This window comes from Asterias amurensis, chromosome 9, assembly GCF_032118995.1.
Source record: "Asterias amurensis chromosome 9, ASM3211899v1".
NCBI classification, from domain to species: domain Eukaryota; kingdom Metazoa; phylum Echinodermata; class Asteroidea; order Forcipulatida; family Asteriidae; genus Asterias; species Asterias amurensis.
The window spans coordinates 4,827,149-4,845,431 of record NC_092656.1 but is presented as its reverse complement, the minus strand read 5'-3'; the positions used below and the strand labels follow the sequence as shown (position 1 = coordinate 4,845,431).

The 18,283-nt window shown below is 38.2% G+C and overlaps 2 protein-coding genes across 3 annotated transcripts in view; both read right to left on the bottom strand.

The window, feature by feature from the left end:
* The window catches only part of LOC139941351 (transient receptor potential cation channel subfamily M member 3-like), a 32,155-nt gene extending 26,152 nt beyond the window's left edge, over positions 1 to 6,003 (bottom strand). For both annotated transcript variants that reach the window (XM_071937804.1, XM_071937805.1), the window contains exons 1-4: positions 5,815 to 6,003; positions 2,431 to 2,510; positions 1,352 to 1,523; positions 651 to 864 (exon numbers count right to left, since the gene is read on the bottom strand). In XM_071937804.1, the coding sequence (XP_071793905.1) occupies positions 651 to 864; positions 1,352 to 1,523; positions 2,431 to 2,510; positions 5,815 to 5,817 (469 nt within the window). In that variant the 5' untranslated portion in view covers positions 5,818 to 6,003. The remainder of the gene's footprint in view (positions 1 to 650; positions 865 to 1,351; positions 1,524 to 2,430; positions 2,511 to 5,814) is intronic.
* A 9,636-nt stretch (positions 6,004 to 15,639) lies between these two features.
* LOC139941793 (ryncolin-1-like) lies at positions 15,640 to 17,495 on the bottom strand. The gene is made up of 2 exons (XM_071938414.1): positions 17,487 to 17,495; positions 15,640 to 16,413 (listed from the first exon to the last, which is right to left on the bottom strand). Exons 1-2 carry the CDS (start codon positions 17,493 to 17,495, stop codon positions 15,640 to 15,642), a joined length of 783 nt encoding a protein of 260 aa, XP_071794515.1.
* Between the last annotated feature and the right edge of the window lie 788 nt (positions 17,496 to 18,283).

Genomic DNA, 18,283 nt, shown 5'->3' with positions numbered 1-18,283 from the left:
TGGTCCAGTAGTATGCACTGCAGTTGGTTACCTTCAAGTTGCCTATTAAAGTTGCCTTGTTTGACAAGGCCCTAAAGAAATCTGCAACCATCTTGCATAAAAACCTTTTCAGGCACTGGACACTTTTGGTAATTACTAAAAAATAATGGTTAGTATAAAATTTTACTTGGTAACAAGCAATGGAGAGCTGTTGATAGTATAAACCATTGTGAGAAATGGCTCTCTCTGAAGTAGCGTAGTTTTTGAGAAAGATGTAATTTCTCACTCAAATAATAAAAGACTTTAGCTAAAGCCTTTTATTATGCATTTGAAAGCACTTAAGGTAATGCAACAAAGGTGTTTCTTTCATTATTCTATATCAAATTCAATGACCAATTGAGCCCAAATTTTCACAGGTTTGTTATTTTATGCACTCTGTATGTTGGGATACACCAAGTGAGAATACTGGTCTTTAACAATTACCAGACGGGTGCATGACAGACGATCAGAGCATACTGATCGAAACGACGAGTTGAAACCAACGGTTCTTTTCAGAACCACCCCAACTCATTAGAGATAGTCATAACATGGTGTTACCGCAAACCTTTCTATAAGTTACCAGACGTGTTCTCCAGTGCATATTATCTAGTAGATGAGCTCAACGTCCTTACCAGTGTTTGTACCCCCAGTCAGGATCCATGCACCTGTTGTTCTCGCTGCCTTGTTCAGACCTTTGCACAGAACCCGTTTAAGTTTGGGCTGGAGCTGGAAATTCTGAAGCCCGCCTCGAATGGAGATGACAAGGTTGGGAAGATCTAGGTTCCAACACCCCTGAAGGAGCTGCAGAATGGTGTCTGGCTCCGTGGTGTCACTCAGTCGGATGTACTACAGAGTTGGATTGGGGAGACAGAAACAAGACAGGTCAAAGGTTAACGGTAAAACATTAATTGGTTCACATTAGAGTGTATAAAGATGTATGCAATTTAATACCTGTAGAAGTTACAGCTTCATTACTCATCAAGTTTTGAGAAAAAAAAGGTGAAAAATCACAGAGCAATTGTTTCAAGAGGGTCGGGTAAACCCGTTGTACATGATAACAAATGTTTTGTCTCACTGTGAAAAAAATTAGGTTTTGTGAAATTTGTTTTATTAATTTCTCTATAAACTACAGCCCCTCAGCAAGCAATATTTAAAGGGAAGCTTTCTACATGTATTAATATCATTATCTTTAAACCATGTAACTCTGTGGCTGTTTGTGTTTTGTGTCGCACATAATGTATGCAAACCCTTAATAATGACTAGATCAACAATAACAAACCAAATATTTTTTTTAACACAAATTTGTTTACAGATTATGTTTCAAGTTGCTTACATTTGCCTTGTTGCCATGGCCTGCCCCTTGGAATTCCACAATGCCATAAGCATCGGTTGGTAGCTGCTGTGTGTGCTTGTTGCTATCCCAGACCCTACTTATTGATGAGGATCTCACATGGGACGTCTGAGTCAGCTGAGAATGCTGGACTACCTTACCACCACAACCGCACCTTCACAAAAAAAAAACACCCAAAAACCGCATAATAATAATAATAGTGGCTTCTTATGTACCAATCAGGTCCAGCATGCAGTGACGCTTATGGCGCTTCAACATTATTACCCCTGGTCACTGGGCCTTAAATCATTCCTTAAGCTTCCTGGGGAGTATACAATGTACAGCCTGTGCCACCAAATATGTCGCGCACAAAGCTATCAACTACAAGAACCAACTCTGCCCTCACAGGCACCCATTTACCTCTGGGTGGAGAGAAGCAATCGTAGCTAAGTGTCTTGCTCAGGGACACAAGTGTCACGACCATATCGACCCTTCCTTAATCACGTGTTGTCTTCTTCTTTCCACATACTTCTCTGGTTTATAAAGGCACTGGACACTATTGTTAGCATAAAAACTTACTTGGTAACGCGCAATGGAGGGCTGTTGATAGTATCAAACATTGTGAGAAACGGCTCCCTCTGAAGTAGATTTTGAGAAAGAGGTAATTTCTCATTCAAATAGTTAAAGACTTCAGCTGAAGCCTTTTATTATGCATCTGAAAGCACACGAGTTAATGCAACACGGGTGTTTTTTCTTTCATTCTCTTGCAAATTTGAAGACCAATTGAGCCCAAATTTTCACAGGTTTGTTATTTTATGCATATTGTTGGGATACAACAACTGTGAATACTGGCCTTTGACAATTACCTGGCGTGTACAGAGTTTCTGAGTCTTGGAGTATGATCCTACAGAAGCATTTTTAATGTTGAAGTTATCTTTTCAAAAAGTCTTTTTCGAGCAATGGCTCAAATGAAAGCTTGTAACTTTCTCGACCCCCATCAAAATACCTAGTGATTTTTAAATCAAAATTGTTGGGTCAAATCGGCCAAAAATCTGACATAGCATCTTTAAATATATGATTACCTCTGCAAGTCCCTCGGATCACTTATAAATTTGGCACACTCCTTTTTCTTGATGTTCTTTTCGATCCACGCTTTGTGGGCCTACAAAGAAAGTGGAGAAAAGGTCCATGAATGCAGTGAGCTATTTTAATACCTGAAAAAAAAATAGACGTCTAAAGTTTTGCATCATGATCTGGCCAACACTTTATATCCCTTTATTAAGGTCAAATTTTATCCTATACCAACCTGTCCAGAATCATTATCTTTAAGTGCCGAAATCATGACAATGCTGCTTGCTACATTTCATGTTTACATGAGTAGTTCTTTTGAGAAATTAAGTGTATGCTTGAATTTTCCTTTTAATTAAGGTCAAAAATAATAAGTATTTCAGCTAACCCCCCGGAAAAAGTCCAAACATAAAATGAATCCATTAAAAAATGGTGGCCAGATGCGGAAATTGTTAAAAAGGTAAAAAAAACCCAGATGATTTGATTGTCCTACTCTTACCGTTCTACCTCCATGCTCCTACTTTTTACTGTCCCTGCATTTATTTGTTTGGGTTAATGAATAATTCTAAGCATGAGGAAAATATTGTACTTGTAGTAATCTAAAATATAACGATACTAAATAAAGGGTGGTCAAGATGGTGTAGTGGTGTCTCGTCTCGCCTTCCACCAGGCTTTCGGACACCGGTTCCAATCCTAAATTTTGGTTGTGCAATGGGTTGTGACTGGTAAATGCGTACAGGGGCGGAGCTTAATGAATTGGTCTATTCTCTGGGGTTTTTCCTCCAATATAGATAAAGTCTAATTTAACTGAAAATAAGGTTTATCGCGATTCAGAAACCCAATGCATTGTGGGAAGGAATATGGGGCGATTTCTACGCAGTTTCTACAACTCGCGCACGCGAGGCCTATAGGGTCATTCCGTGTCAAATCACCCAATGGGTTAAACCCTACCTTCTTCAAATTTGCTCAAATTTGGTTTATGGGGTAATCGTGGCTCAACAAGCTCAAATTTCAAATTTCAGCTCCATCAGATAAACGGTTTTTGCTCTACGGCATGCTCTTTCTTGTTGATTTAGGTCAAAATGCGCCTGACCTCTGACATTAAAACGACCATAAATCGGTAACCTTTGGGTCAAATTGGTTGAAATTGGTATCTTTGGAAAGGAAATTGTGTAAGCTTTCCAAATATGTCTTCTTCTTTTTTGTAGGAACATGTTTAGGTATGATAACCTTTTGACCTCTACTTTGACCTTGGATTTGACCTTGTGGATCATGTGACCCGACAACGAACTTCGGTGAAAATTTACCCTTATACATTTTCTCCACAATATAGAAAAATTAGAAATACAATAGTTTTGACTTGCCTTCAGGCTTCACTCAAAATTGCCCTACTTGCCTATTCCTATGCAAAGTACATGTACATATACATACCTGTTCATACGCATGTATATCAAGCACGGCTATGGTCCCCAAGCAAAATCATGACATACATACATATGGACATGGTATCAAATGTACATGTACATTGCACAGGAAAAGTGAAGTAGGACAACTTTGAGTGGAGCTTGAAAGCAAGCCAAAAATATTATATCTCTAAATTTTTGATATTGTGGAGAAAACATATAAGGGTAAATTTTCACCGAAGTTCGTTGCCGGGTCACATGATCCACAAGGTCAAATTCAAGGTCAAAGTAGAGGTCAAAAGGTTATCATACCTAAACATGTTTCAACAAAAGAAATAAAGACATATTTAGAAAGCTTACACAATTTCCTTTCCAAAGACACCAATTTTAACCAATTTGACCCAAAGGTTACCGATTTATGGTCAGTTGAATGTCAGAGGTCAGGCGCATTTTGACCGAAATCAACAAGAAAGAGCATGCCGTAGCGCGAAAACCGTTTATTGGATGGAGCTGAAATTTAAAATTTGAGCTTGTTGAGCCACGATTACCCTATAAACCAAATATGAGCAAATTTGAAGAGGGTAGGGTTTAAAATTGCCTTTTTTTTGGGTGATTTGACACGGAATGACCCTATACCTTTGTGTGGCTTCAACAGCGTCCTCTCTTGATATTTTGCTATTCGCGATAAACCTTATGGAATTGTTTTCATCTACTTTTCTTCTCATTTAGTTTACATTTGACTCTTACTTAGATTAGAGTAGGCAGTTTCAGCGAAATTAAATGCAGGTGATTTTTTCTCTGACAAGATGTGGTCTGTTAAGGTGTAGTATTATAAGGAGTAAAAATCAATTTAAAATTTTGAAATCGGATGTTTGGTTGCAGAGATATACCGTTTTTAATGAGCGTGGATCGTGCAAAAAACGTACCTGTGTTCAAGTTCAATTGTTATGTTTTTGTTCATATCGGCCACGGCCAAGTTTAACACACAGCCTATGGCAAAAGAGGGCGCACTTTATGACGAGCGCCCTCTACCAATGGGGAGGTTTGCAGACTGTGGGACGTACATGTACATTCGTGCGTATTTAGGACAACTTTGCAAGAAATTTTTGAACAAAACCTCTCGGAGGTAGAAGAATACATAATCAAATTACATCAAATTTTCACAAGTTAATCTTAAAAGAATGGGAATTAGCACTGACAAAGTCGCATTCAATTTTGATAATTATCTCTGGAAGAAATCTCGATTCAAAAAACGGAAAACGCCGACAAAATAGGTTTTCATGGTAAAAGCTATGCGACTAGATGTACCATGTGCGGAATTTTATCGGCTACACGATGGTGTAATCGTTATCTCATTTTGTGTAAACATGTGCTCCCTCATAGCAAAAAAACGTCTTTGGGCTTCTTCGGCGCTTTCCAAAGATTTCCGAAATCCGTTGTCCACGGGGTTCAAAGGTGACGTCATGCACAAACGAATGGGCGCTGCACGCGAGGCCAAGCATCCGGTTTCTGTCGTTGCTCTCTATTTTTTACAATATCTCCGAAACTATTCATCCGATTTCAAAATTTTTTGAAATGTAAGCACGAGGAGAGAATGCTCCTGCCTGCTGTACAGTCTCATAGTTGTGAGTTATACAAAATGTGAGTTATGATTTAATATATTTCGTTCTTTTTTTTCGGGGCTGTGTGTGTGTGTGTTTTGGTACACGCGAAATCAACTTGATGAAACTGCCTAATTAGAGCATTGAGAATACTTAATATCCACTTCCTATACCCAGATCAAGATAGAAATATGATACTATAATTTTAGTAAGAACTGTCTTAATCTAAAGTTAAATATTATTCATTACAATATTATTATTACATTGAATAACTATTAAGTATTATTACTATTAATTTTATTATATTTAGGCTACACTTTGTTTGATCATTGATTTGACCACGATCAGAATTTCATGACTTTTTTCACCGAAGTTACAAAACCGTGAAACTTACCATGATGAATCCACAAATTATCCGGGAACAACATCAACTGCAATACCACCAAAAGAATCTGCCATCCGGAATGATTTTTCTTATACAGCCACACTACACAGTTCGTCCTGTGTAAAGGAATTTTGTCACCAAAATCAACTCTTTTGAGACTGCGACTGTGAACTACCGGTATTTTTAGCACAAGACACACACGAGATGGTGACGAGAGTACGTAGAGAGAGAGATACTGATGAAGAGCGCCCTCTCTTGTCGTGAACGTGTCAATGTTGTTGTTGTCCGCGCTCCATTATTTTTCTCACCAAAAACGGGCTTGGTGTTTTTCATTAGACTGAAAGTCTTGCAGATTGTCAAGGAAAGTACCTGCAAATATTACTTCACTGACCCCCACCCCCCCCCCCCCCCCACACACACCCAACCCCTCTACAACATATACTGCATTTATCTGTATTTTCACTTTGGTGGCTGCCAAGAAGATGGCTTTAATTAAAAAAATTAAAATATAATATAATTTTAAACTTTTGTCATTTGCTCCAAGGTTTAGAGGACACACTTGATGCATATTTCTTCCTCCATGGTATGACCAGGTGTGGCGGTTTCAACTTTCCGCCGTGTTCAGTTTTCCGAATGACCAAATACGGTAACATTACGTCATGCGATGCCTGCGCACAGCAAGCGAAAGTAGTCCATTTTTAGTGCCGTATTGAGTCATCCGTTATATACCCTCCCGTAGCTGTCATGGCGGCGTCCACGAGTCGAGTACAACGAGCGGCAAACGCATGGATCGTATAAGAGAATTTATGTTTTTTTTAATTGTTTTTTGTTTATACAAGCAGAGTGTGACCAGCTTAAAGTCACCTGGAAGTGGTATTTTTTCAAAATAAAGCCATTGTCACTAATATATACGTTTTGATGAGTGGAATGTGAATAAACAGTTAGCTAAGGTTTTAAAAAATCAGTTCTTATGTTATTTACAAATTTAAGAGTAGACCCCGACCCGAGAGGGCGCTGTTCGTGACGTCAATCGAGGCAGACTTTGCCTGTAATGTGTAGAGTAAACACAATTGAAAAGTACATGTACGGACCAAATCGTGAGTTTGTACGTTTCCAAAAAAAATTGTTTTTTTTTCCGGCAATGCCGGCCAGGTGTATTGCTGCTGAATGCAGAAAAACACTTTTTGAAATGTACCAACTCACGACTTGGACATACATGTACTTTGCACGTGTGTTTACTATACGCATTGCAGGCAAAGTCTGCCTCGATTGACGTCACAAAAGGGGTAGGCGGAGTCAGCCCCCCCAAACAAATTTATATATTTTTTAAACATATAAATCGTGACAAACAATTTCTAAAAAATTGTTTTATTGTTCGTAAGCATATACTCTTATGTTTGAAAGAAAAAAAAAATCTATTTCCAGGTGACTTTAAAGTTGTACGCATGATCGAATACGTGTAAAGATGGGGCAAAAGAATATGTGACTTAACAGAAAAGAATCGTAATAGAAACAATTTGGGGTCACTGAGAGAACTACAAACACGCCAGGGTGCTCGCGGCGGTATTTTTGTCTGACTACATCACCCGGAAAACTGAACACGCCGGAAAGCTAAAACCGTTCGAACAACGTACTGAAATGTCTGGCTACGTCACCCGGAAAACTGAACACGGCGGAAGACTGAAACCGCCACACCGGCATTGATGTTTCTTATACCACCATCATTTTGAAGGAATACATCCTTAGCCCCCCCCCCCACCCCCGCCCTATAACTCTCTCTGGCACCGGTCAAGCGCTCCACAGGGCACACTAAATTGTAACACTGCCACCAACGTCTCGGGTTCGAAACCAATACGCCTCTCTCAATTCTTATGCATGACGTCATAAATCTTACCCAAAATGAGGCTATGGGCGCACGTTCCCCATCACTTGCAGTGGCTGCGCCCATCGCCTCGTTTTGTGACGTACCTCATGCATAAATATTAAAGGCAGTGGACACTATTGGTAATTACTCAAAATAACTATTGGCATAAAACCTTACTTGGTGACGAGTAATGGGGAGAGGTTGATGGTATAAAACATTGTGAGAAACGGCTCCCTCTGAAGTGCCATAGTTTTCGAGAAAGAAGTAATTTTCCACGAATTTGATTTCAAGACCTCAAGTTTAGAACTTGAGGTCTCGAAATCAACCATCTAAACGCACACAACTTTGTGTGACAAGGGTGTTTTTTCTTTCGTTCTTATCTCACAAGTTCGATGACCGATTGAGCTCAATTTTTCACAGGTTTGTTATTTTATGCATATGTTGGGAAACACCAACTGTGAAGGCTAGTTTTTGACAATTACCAATAGTGTACACTGCCTTTAAGAGAGGCGTATGGCCTCATCAGACGGTGTTTCATACCTATCACCACCAGCATCCAGACAGTAAGTTTTAGGGGGGGGGGGCAAATTTATTAAAGAGGGAGCGTGCAAGTGTGGAAGCGAAGTCTTTCAATAACGGCTTCCCCAACTACAGGTTTAATAATGGCCCCACCAACTACTCGTTAAAAAATGACTGCACCAACTACACGTTCAAATATGGCAATTACACGTTCAAAAATTTCAATTATTTAACGTGTAGTTGGTGCAGCCTTTTTGGTCGTGTAGTTGGTGAAGCCATATTGTACATGTGCAATAGTTTGGCAGCAATTGAACTGAAGTTCAAAGTTCCAATAGTAAAACGTCGTTGATCTGCCTTTAAATTCTTTAGTTTAGGGAACCATTTTGTGCTTTGCGGCCCCGGGGCTGGATGTATGTTATATTTTATGTTTCCACTATTTTACTTGTAATTCCCTACAGAAATCTCGCAAGGGGGTATTTTGGGAACGTAGTTGAAGTCATGGCGGTTAAGTAGTTTGCAAAAAAAAAACCGATTACACGTCCGATATTTCTACTTGCTAACCATGACTTCAAATACGTACCCATACCCCCTTGCCGTTTTCGGAATAGCACAAACATTTAACGAACAAATAATGCTGTGGTTGGGAAAAAATACATCCAGCCTCGAGATTCACTAAGACAAAAAATGGCTCCTTAAAAAAAAATCTAAAGACAGATGCAAAAAGGCGAATTGAAAGGTAATTAGTACCAATATTGACAAACCAGCAAAGAGAAATTTGCTAAGCGGTATTTTCTGCATAATAGCTTCATGAAATCGGGACCTGCATAGAGCTGTTTCAGCACAAAATATCACTTAACAGATTTCTGCTTAGCAGAATGAGTAGAATACCAGTCACAGATTGTGCACGTGACATGGATGTAAAATAAAGCATAATTTCGTTGTGCTTAGCTTCCTTTTTGTGTTTAAGCAGCTCCAATAAATTGGGTCCATTAGTGGAACAGAAAGGGTAAGGGAAATCATGCGTTTTGATAGATAAAATTACAGGCGTGGAATTTGGCACACATATATAAGAATGGCATTATGCCATTTAACAATTATGTCAGTCTTGAGAGGAATAAAGAAAACAAAGGATACACAGATGTTTCGGTTTCCTGATCAACTGACTCATTTATTGTTTTAATAAATCCAAGGAAATTTATGTTTTTGAAACGAATGATCATGTCAAAATTTTACGATTTTCGATATAAATAACCGTAGGCCTGTACATGTAAATTATTTATACTGTAAGCAATTTGCTATTCATTTGGCGTTTTTGTTGTTATGTTCTGTTGTTGTTGTTGTTGTTGTTGTTGTTGTTGTTGTTGTTGTTGTTGTTGTTGTTGTTGTTGTTGTTGTTGCTGTTGCTGTTGTTGTTGTTGTTGTTGTTGTTGTTGTTGTTGTTGTTGTTGTTGTTGCTGTTGTTGTTGTTGTTGTTGTTGTTGCTGCTGTTGTTGTTGCTGTTGTTGTTATTGTTGTTGTTGTTGCTGTTGCTGTTGCTGCTGCTGCTGCTGCTGCCGTTGTTTGTACAATTTTTGGTGAATCAGGGCAACCAATTTTTTCAACTTTAAAATAACACAGTACGTGCACACAGTTGTTCAACAGCGTATGTATTATATAATAAAACACATGGAGCCCGTGTTTTAACTTGCGGATACGTTTTTGGCTACACTTACGGCTACGGCTGGGTCGCCAATCCATTCTGCGTAATTGAAGTAAAGGATATCCTTAACAATATCCTTAGGGAAAGTCGTAGCTATAGCTGTAGCCGCCAGTTACAATAAAGCCTAATGTAAATTATATCAAGTATTATAATTATAACCCACTATTTTGATTAATTACTTTAACATTCATAATGTGCAGAGCCACAAACCTTGATATCCATTAAGAACAACTGAAACCATAACAAAATGTTTCAAATTGAGTCAGTAAATTCAAAAGCGTTCATATTTTGTTAAAAATTACACAAATTAATTGTGACAAATTGTACTCTTTTGGCTAATCATTTGGCTATTGTTCATAATGTAACATGATGGGTTGTGCCTGTGCATGTTTACTTCATTATTTTACAATGGTGATAACAACATCAAAACAATAAACGAATACTACATGTGATTTTAGCAATAAATTTACATGAGAATAAAATCACGTCGTCACTGTAAAACCAGTGGAATTTATAACTTACTAAAAACTCCCAAGTCAATGACCGGAAGTCAGGGTCACCGAGTCGTTTTCGAACTTATGTTTTCTCCTATCAGGGCACACAATGACAATGGTCTGCTTTAATCTCATTGTTGTTCAGATTGTTTTATTATTGGTCTTTCGCTTGGTTTTATCGACTATACAATTTTCCATTCTTGTCTGATGATTTTTTATTGGCAAACCAAATTTAAGTCAAATTAATTTTAATTTCAATGTGCAACATTTTTAAGTTTAGGGGAGTAACTTTTTACTATTTCACCTATTTTGTTACAACAATTTTTGTGTTGTAAATGAAATGCAAAATTGTTGTAAATCAGCCTTTGTGCTGCGAGGACAGTTTTTTATAAACCATTTGTATCTATCTATCTTTCAGTTTGTTGTTTTTAGTTTAAAAATAACACTACCGAGCACGTTCACACATCATATTTATACTACCAGCTCGTTTACATGTTCAACATCAATGCATTTTTATCTAAGACACGAATTGAGGGCTGAGTCCAAACTTGCGGCGACGGCTACGGTAAAACCATTATGCGTTGAAGTAAAAGGACTTCCTAAGCAACATAGCCGCCATTTTGGATTAGGCCTAAATGCAACAAAAGTACATAATTTAACTTTAACATTCATAATGTGCAGAGCCACAAGCCTTGATATCAATTATGCACAACTGAAAGCATATTGTATTGTTATAGTAATTCATATTAATTCATTTTCAATCAAAAGTTTTTTTTTTTTTTTAAAGAGATAATAGAAAAATATGCGGAAAATGTCCTCCATAAATATTTATCTGTTGTTCATAATGTAACGTCAAGGGTTGTGCCTGAGCACGTTTACTACATTTTCACAATGGTGATTACATCATCAAAAACACAAAACGAGTATTACATGTGATTTTAGCAATAAAAATGACGTCACCGTACAATACTAAAAACTTCCGGGTCAGAATTGACAGGAAGTTCGGGTCACAGGCAATGGCCGCACTGGCTATCCAGCTGTTGGTTTTGTAAGGTTTTAGAAACAGTCTCATGAATAGTTAACTTCAATTCAGTGGGAGATATCTTGTTCACAAAAAAGGTTCTAGTATGTACTTCACAATAAGTAAGCTTCCCAATCATGTGTATTTGACTATACCGTGAGACTGTAACATCTAAATCAATAAGCAGTAAACAGTTTACTACCGAACAACTTGGGCAAAAATTACTAGAGTTGCAGTCAACGGAAATCCTTGCCGTGTATGCTTCAAATTAGCGAGAAATCTTACATAATGCCAATTGGCATCACGCGGCATTTTAGTCGGTAGCATGTTCGTGCTGGTTTATTCTGCGCTAAGCAGATATTATTCTTGGCAGCCCTCTTTACAAAAAAGACTATTTCAAGCCCCTATAATGTCGTGATATTTGGATGTAAACCAACGTTACTTCAAACTTATTTATAAATTAATTACCAAGTGATTGTTTTTAAAGAAAGACTTTAGAAAGTTTGTCTCGTATTATCTGTTGTTCGTAAAAGCCTTAGGCCTACACATGGCTGGGAACATTTGTAATTTAACAATAATGTCACCATCAAATCAATAATTGTGATATCTGTAATGAATTTACATAAAAAACGCGTCACTTTAAAACAGTAGGCCTACAACTCGATTTTCCCCCCATTTTTAACATAGGTTTTCTCGGTCAAATTCGGCAAATGAGCAGCCAATTTCATTCATGCGTTCGATTTAAAGCTGTTTTGCCTCTCTAGTTGTTACTGCGTTTCAAATTCAGAATTCGGCCATTCAGTTTCGTTTTGAGTCGAGTCAAATTCCTTTAGCACTATGTTCAATTTAGTGTATCGTCATTCTTTTTCGAGACACACACGCCTCAAGAAGCGACTGCGAATTTGAATGCTGCTTTGATGAATTGTTAAATTGAAGTTAAATCGAATGACGCAACATTACATTTGACTAATCATAAAACGAAATCGAATGACCCTTTTCAGTAGCAATCGATTTCGCGCGAAATAGAATAGCTTGATGGTTAAATTGGCTGCTCTTTTTCCGAAATTGGCCGAGAAAACCTATATATATTTTTTTCTTTCCTTTTTAATAAAAAAACACCAAGATTCACCTGCACTTAGCAGATATTTTTCTAGGCACCTCTCTTTGAAATTGCCACACATCACAAGAACGCAAAATATATAATCTTTATTACAAAGCAAACCCATAACAAAAAAGGCTGAGCAAAATTACATACACATCAGTTATTGAAAAAATCAAAACCATTAAGGGCAAATAATCAAACAAAAGTCAGTCGTCATAAAAAGTGGCACAAAATTCCAACAAACCGCTTTGCCGCAATTTTTGCATGATGTGTTATATTTAATCATTGGATGTTGCTCCGTAATATTATAACGCAGGAACAGCATTGGACAACGTCAAGAGCCATGGAGCTATACGCGCAGTGTGTGTTGATGGGGGAATTAACCGCGAGTGTATTAAGTATAGTCTGGTTCCACGCATAGATTTTTGTTGCGTCTTTGTAGTAACGAGCTGGGAATCGGATAATTTCAAATAAGGTTCGAAACCGCGGCTTCGGCTCTAGATTCGGCTCTGGCTAGCTTGGCCCCGCGGTTGAATTTACAATTATTGCGTGTGCTTTGCGTGCGTGCTCAGGGCTTTAGACGAGATAAAGAAGCCTGAAGCCGAATCCAAAGCTGAAGCCGTTGATTCGAAAAGGGCCAAAATTGCAACGTGGAAACCTTGCACCGCTGCGAGGGGGCGGGGGCGGGGAGGAAAGCGACTAATTCAAGCCCCCACATGTCGTAATATTTGCATGTAAATCAACACTATTTCAAACTAATTTATAAATTAATTACCAAGTGATTGCTTTAAAAAAAGACTATAATAGAAATTTACTCGACTATTATCTGTTGTTCGCAATTAATTGCCTTGGTAAACTCACTTACACATGGCTGGGAACATTTACATTATAAGTAGGCCTAATGACATTATCAAATCAATTGTAGTTTTATAATATTATTATTTTAGTTTTTTTCTTCATTTTTATACTTTTTTTATTTGTTATTATTATTATTTTTTTTTTAAAGCAAAACAATCAACAAAACCCGGCCAACACAAAACCCACAAAAAACACACCATAAAGTATGAAGATTAATATTTGTTCTAAATTTAGAAATGATCGAGAACAAAACTAAATTCTAAACTTTGGTACCATTAAGGTATAATGCTAAAATCACAACAACTTCACAAAGAGTCCTAAGGCTAAACATAATTTATTCACAGTAGTACTGATACAAATACCTCATTCCCGAGTACGTAAAGTCATTGTGTTTTGAAATTCGTATGCTCATCCAAAACTTATTATTGAACATTTTTGTTTTTTTCTTGGTAATGAAACAAAGGCACCCTAAAAGGATCCTTATTGCAGTGTAACCAGTGGGCCTAACCTGTGTACCTTGAGACACATAGCTGTGGATGATGATTTCATAAATTGTGTGAAACCTCTTAATTAAACTCTCATTCTAAAAAAATGCGCAATAACATTTTGCATAGAGAAAATCCAATTTCACTCTGCTCAATGATATTATGACCAAACCACGCATCTGGTTGCTAATGGTAACTAGACTCAAGAGCTTCAGTCCAAAATGGCGCAATGAGCAATAACAATTGGAGGATGATCCACTTTTGCCATAGGGGTGTCGTGAACTATTCTGGTCATTGGTTAACAAAGAAAAACTGTCTACAATAACTTTCTTTGGATGATTGTTTTCTATAAGAAAATAACGAGGACGAACGCAATGAAACCTCATGCTATTAAAAATCGATAAGCCCTATGGCCGCCTTAAAGGCAGTGGACACTATTGGTAATTACTCAAAATAATTATTGGCTTAAAACCTTACTTGGTGACGAGTAATGGGGAGAGGTTGATGGTATAAAACATTGTGAGAAACAGCTCCCTCTGAAGTGCCATAGTTTTAGAGAAAGACGTAATTTTCCACGAATTTGATTTCGAGACCTCAGATTTAGAACTTGAGGTCTCGAAATCAACCATCTAAACGCACACAACTTCGTGTGAAAAGGGTGTTTTTTCTTTCATTATTATCTCGCAAGTTCGATGACCGATTGAGCTCAAATTTTCACAGGTTTGTTATTTTATGCTTATGTTGAGATACACCAACTGTGAAGGCTAGTCTTTGACAATTTACCAATAGTGTCCACTGCCTTTAAACGCAGACAATTCTGAACTGTACTTACAACACTATAATTAAATGCATCAACTAATAATGCAACACCCATACGCATTGTGGGTGATGTGTGTTTTGTTTCATTGTACACGATACTAGATGTTTTATGTGAGTCTGGATACCAGCTAAAGCTAAAGATACCAGCTAAGCAACAAAAAAATATTGTGGAATAATTTTTCTCCACAGGTTTGTGGTTGCTAATGGAATAGAATCCTTGCAATGACGTCACACTCTCAAAAACATTATGAAGGGGTACGAACTCTGAATATTGTATTAGCGTGCAACCCAAAGCCTGCTTTTATCATGACGGCGCAGCCCCTTTAACTTTAAACTTTTACAAGAAAAGCTTAATATGTTGTATATATTTACATAATATTTCACTTGTAAAACTCCGTAAAAACAATTGTTTTTGTGAGCAACAACCCACGTTCCCTTGAAGTATTCCCACACTATTCAGATCTACGATTTTTTACCAATGAAGGAGTCCTACCTTAAATATTGTTTCAGTTGGGCAGACCCATCCACAGAAGCGATATCAACATCTGAGAGCGCCTCAAGGATTCAAACCATCGCAGGGTTGCGATTTTGTTGTTGTTCACGATACATAATCGCAGTCTTAGTTTATTTCTCGTATCATCATGCTGCATTTCTTCAGTGAATAGTTATCTCCTTTCCAGGTTTCCCATTGCAAGCCTTGGTTGTGCTCAACAGTTGGATTATTGTAGTACTTACCGTTGAGGTTTGATGTATGGCAGTGGTCGTACCACCAGGCACCTACGGTCTCCCTGAAGTTTTTCCCGCACTATTCACAGATACCATTTTACTGATGAAGGAATCCTACCTTGAATAGGGTTCCACTGGGCAGAGCCATCCACAGATGCGATATCAACATCTGAGAGCGCGTAAGGATTCAAACCAACACAGTTGCGATTTTGTTGTTATTATACGATCAAACATAACCGCCGTTATTTTAGTCAATTTCTCGTATCTTCATGCTGCATTTCTTCAGTGAATAGTTATTTCCTTTCCAGGTTTCCCATTGCAGGCCTTGGTTGTGCTCAACAGTTGGATTATTGTAGTAGTGGCCGTTGAGGTTTGACTTGTGGCACGCGTCGTACCACCAGGCGCCTACGCTCTCCTGTGCACAGTTTCTGTCTCCATAATAATAATAATAATAATAATAATAATAATCATTGTCACGGTCCTTTGTTGTAAAGTGTTTCCCAATGTGTACATCAAGGGAGTCGCCAACTTTTGTTTCACTGATTGATTTGTACGCGGCGTTCAGGATATACTTTTCACCTGTTATTTTGAAGTCAGAATAATCGACCCAAACAGCTTCCCCTTCCCAATCTTCCATATTGATCATGAGCTCCCATGTTCCTTGGGGAGAGGCTTCGGTCAGAGCGCGCAGGTTATCATTCCCCAGCCAGAACTCGCCCTTCAGGTCTCCAAACCCTGTCTGATAGTCGGTCCAATTAAGATAGAAATCCACGCTTCCGTCCTGCCGCCTCTGAAACACGATCCAGCCTCCGTCGTTTCCCTCCATGTCGCAGTAGACTTCTAAGCCCTCACTCAGATTGCTAGGAAAGATGATGTAGACACCGCTGGAAATATTGCCTCCAGCAGCTTGCAGAAGTTCCTTACAAGAAGCAAACTCTGGTAAGAGAGTTGTGTCTCTGTCTTCGTCAAAGTAAAAGCTTCCTTGGTTGTAAGTGAAGCTTCCAGGGAACTGGGTTTCTCGCTGTCAAAGTAGTTGATAGAGACACAGCGAGGATCTATCATACAGTCTCTCACACATGTCACAGATGACACGGCCTTTGTGCTGTTGAGAACGAAACCATGCAGAGCCCAAAATTGTGCACCCCAAAAATCAGTTGTTGGTAGAAAGGAGCAAGAATTCTGGCTCAAAACTTCTAAAGTTGAGAAAGCTAGAACAACTAAACTTGCACAGAATGAGAAGCAAGATTTACTCTCCATGTCGCCTTATTACTCGCAATATCCAATTCAAGTTGTGTTTGGACCAGTTGTGTATTCAAAGTGAGTCAATCAAAGAAAGAGCTGTTCAAACTCAGTGCTCATCAACCAACCAAAAAGCTTCCGATTTTATGTCGAAATGGCTTCATATGAATACATATCAGTGAATACACCTCGAACTAAACGATTCAGTTTCAAAAGCTAAAAGAAATATATATATACCAACAAACCCTTTAGCCAATCAGTGAGGGACATGTAATACCTCCTGTTTTAAAATTAATATGGGATGCATTTTATTCAAACGATGTATCATAATGTCATAATGCCAAAGAGATATATAAATCTATAGCTCTTATGCATAATGTTTATGCACTCGTTGAAATATGGGCAGTTCCATTTTCCCCGGCTTCGCCTCTTGAAATGGAACAGTCCAGATTTAACCCGTGACTATATTCTGGTTTATTTTATAAAACTATTCATCATCTAAGTATTAATTAAAAAATAAAAATAAAATTGCGAATTTGCAATCAATTGCTAAAGACAGGTTACCCTTGCAGGCCCGCGAGAGGGAGAGAGAGAGAGAGGGGGGGGGGGGGGGGGGTGCTGTGGGTGCTGCAGCCCCCCAACATTTTGGATGGGGTTGCTTGAATATAGTAAAGCACCCGGAGGGACTCGAGCCCGGTCTCCCCTCCATTTTTTTGCGGACTCGGACTCGGACTCGGACCGAAGAGGCTTCGGATTCGGACAGGACTCGACTAAAGCGAAAGTGACCCCTACTTTTAGTAAGTATATGTTTCATGAACGGAAATCTTTGAAAAGGTTAACAATGTATATTATTACGTCTAACATGGTATAGTGGTTTTTTTTTAAATCATATTCGACGGCACTTTAGTGGTAATGGAAAGCACCATGAGTGAGGAACACACTGCGCGCGCCGTACAACAAAGTTTTTTTTTTTTAATTAAACGAGAAACTCTTAAAGGCAGTGGACACTATTGGTAATTACTCAAAATAATTATTATCATAAAACCTTACATGATTACTAGTAATGGGGAGAGGTTTGTAGTATAAAACATTGCGAGAAACGGCTCCCTCTGAAGTAATGTAGTTTTCGAGAAAGAAGTAATTTTCCACAAATTTGATTTCGAGACCTCAGATTTAGAATTTGAGGTCTCGAAATCAAGCATATTAAAGCACAAACTGCGTGTGACAAGGGTGTTTTTCTGTCATTTTTATCTCGCAACTTCGACGACCAACTGAGCTCAAACTTTCACAAGTTTGTTATTTTATGCATATGTTGAGATAAACCAACTATGAAGAGTAGTCTTTGACAATAACCAATAGTGTCCACTGACTTTAAATAATCAAACAACTCTGAAATAAACGAATATTTCAGAAATGAACAAAACTCAGAATTCAACATTAGTTTTCGAACGTGTTTACTGATTAAAGGAACACGTTGCCTTGGATCGGTAGAGTTGGTCTTTGAAAAGCGTTTGTATTCGTTTGTTATAAAATGCATATGATTAGAAAGATATTTTAAAAGTGGAATATAATGATCCACACAGGTATCACTCGAAATTGCGTGGTTTTCTTTTACCTCGTCGACAAACATGGTCGGCCATTTATGGGAGTCA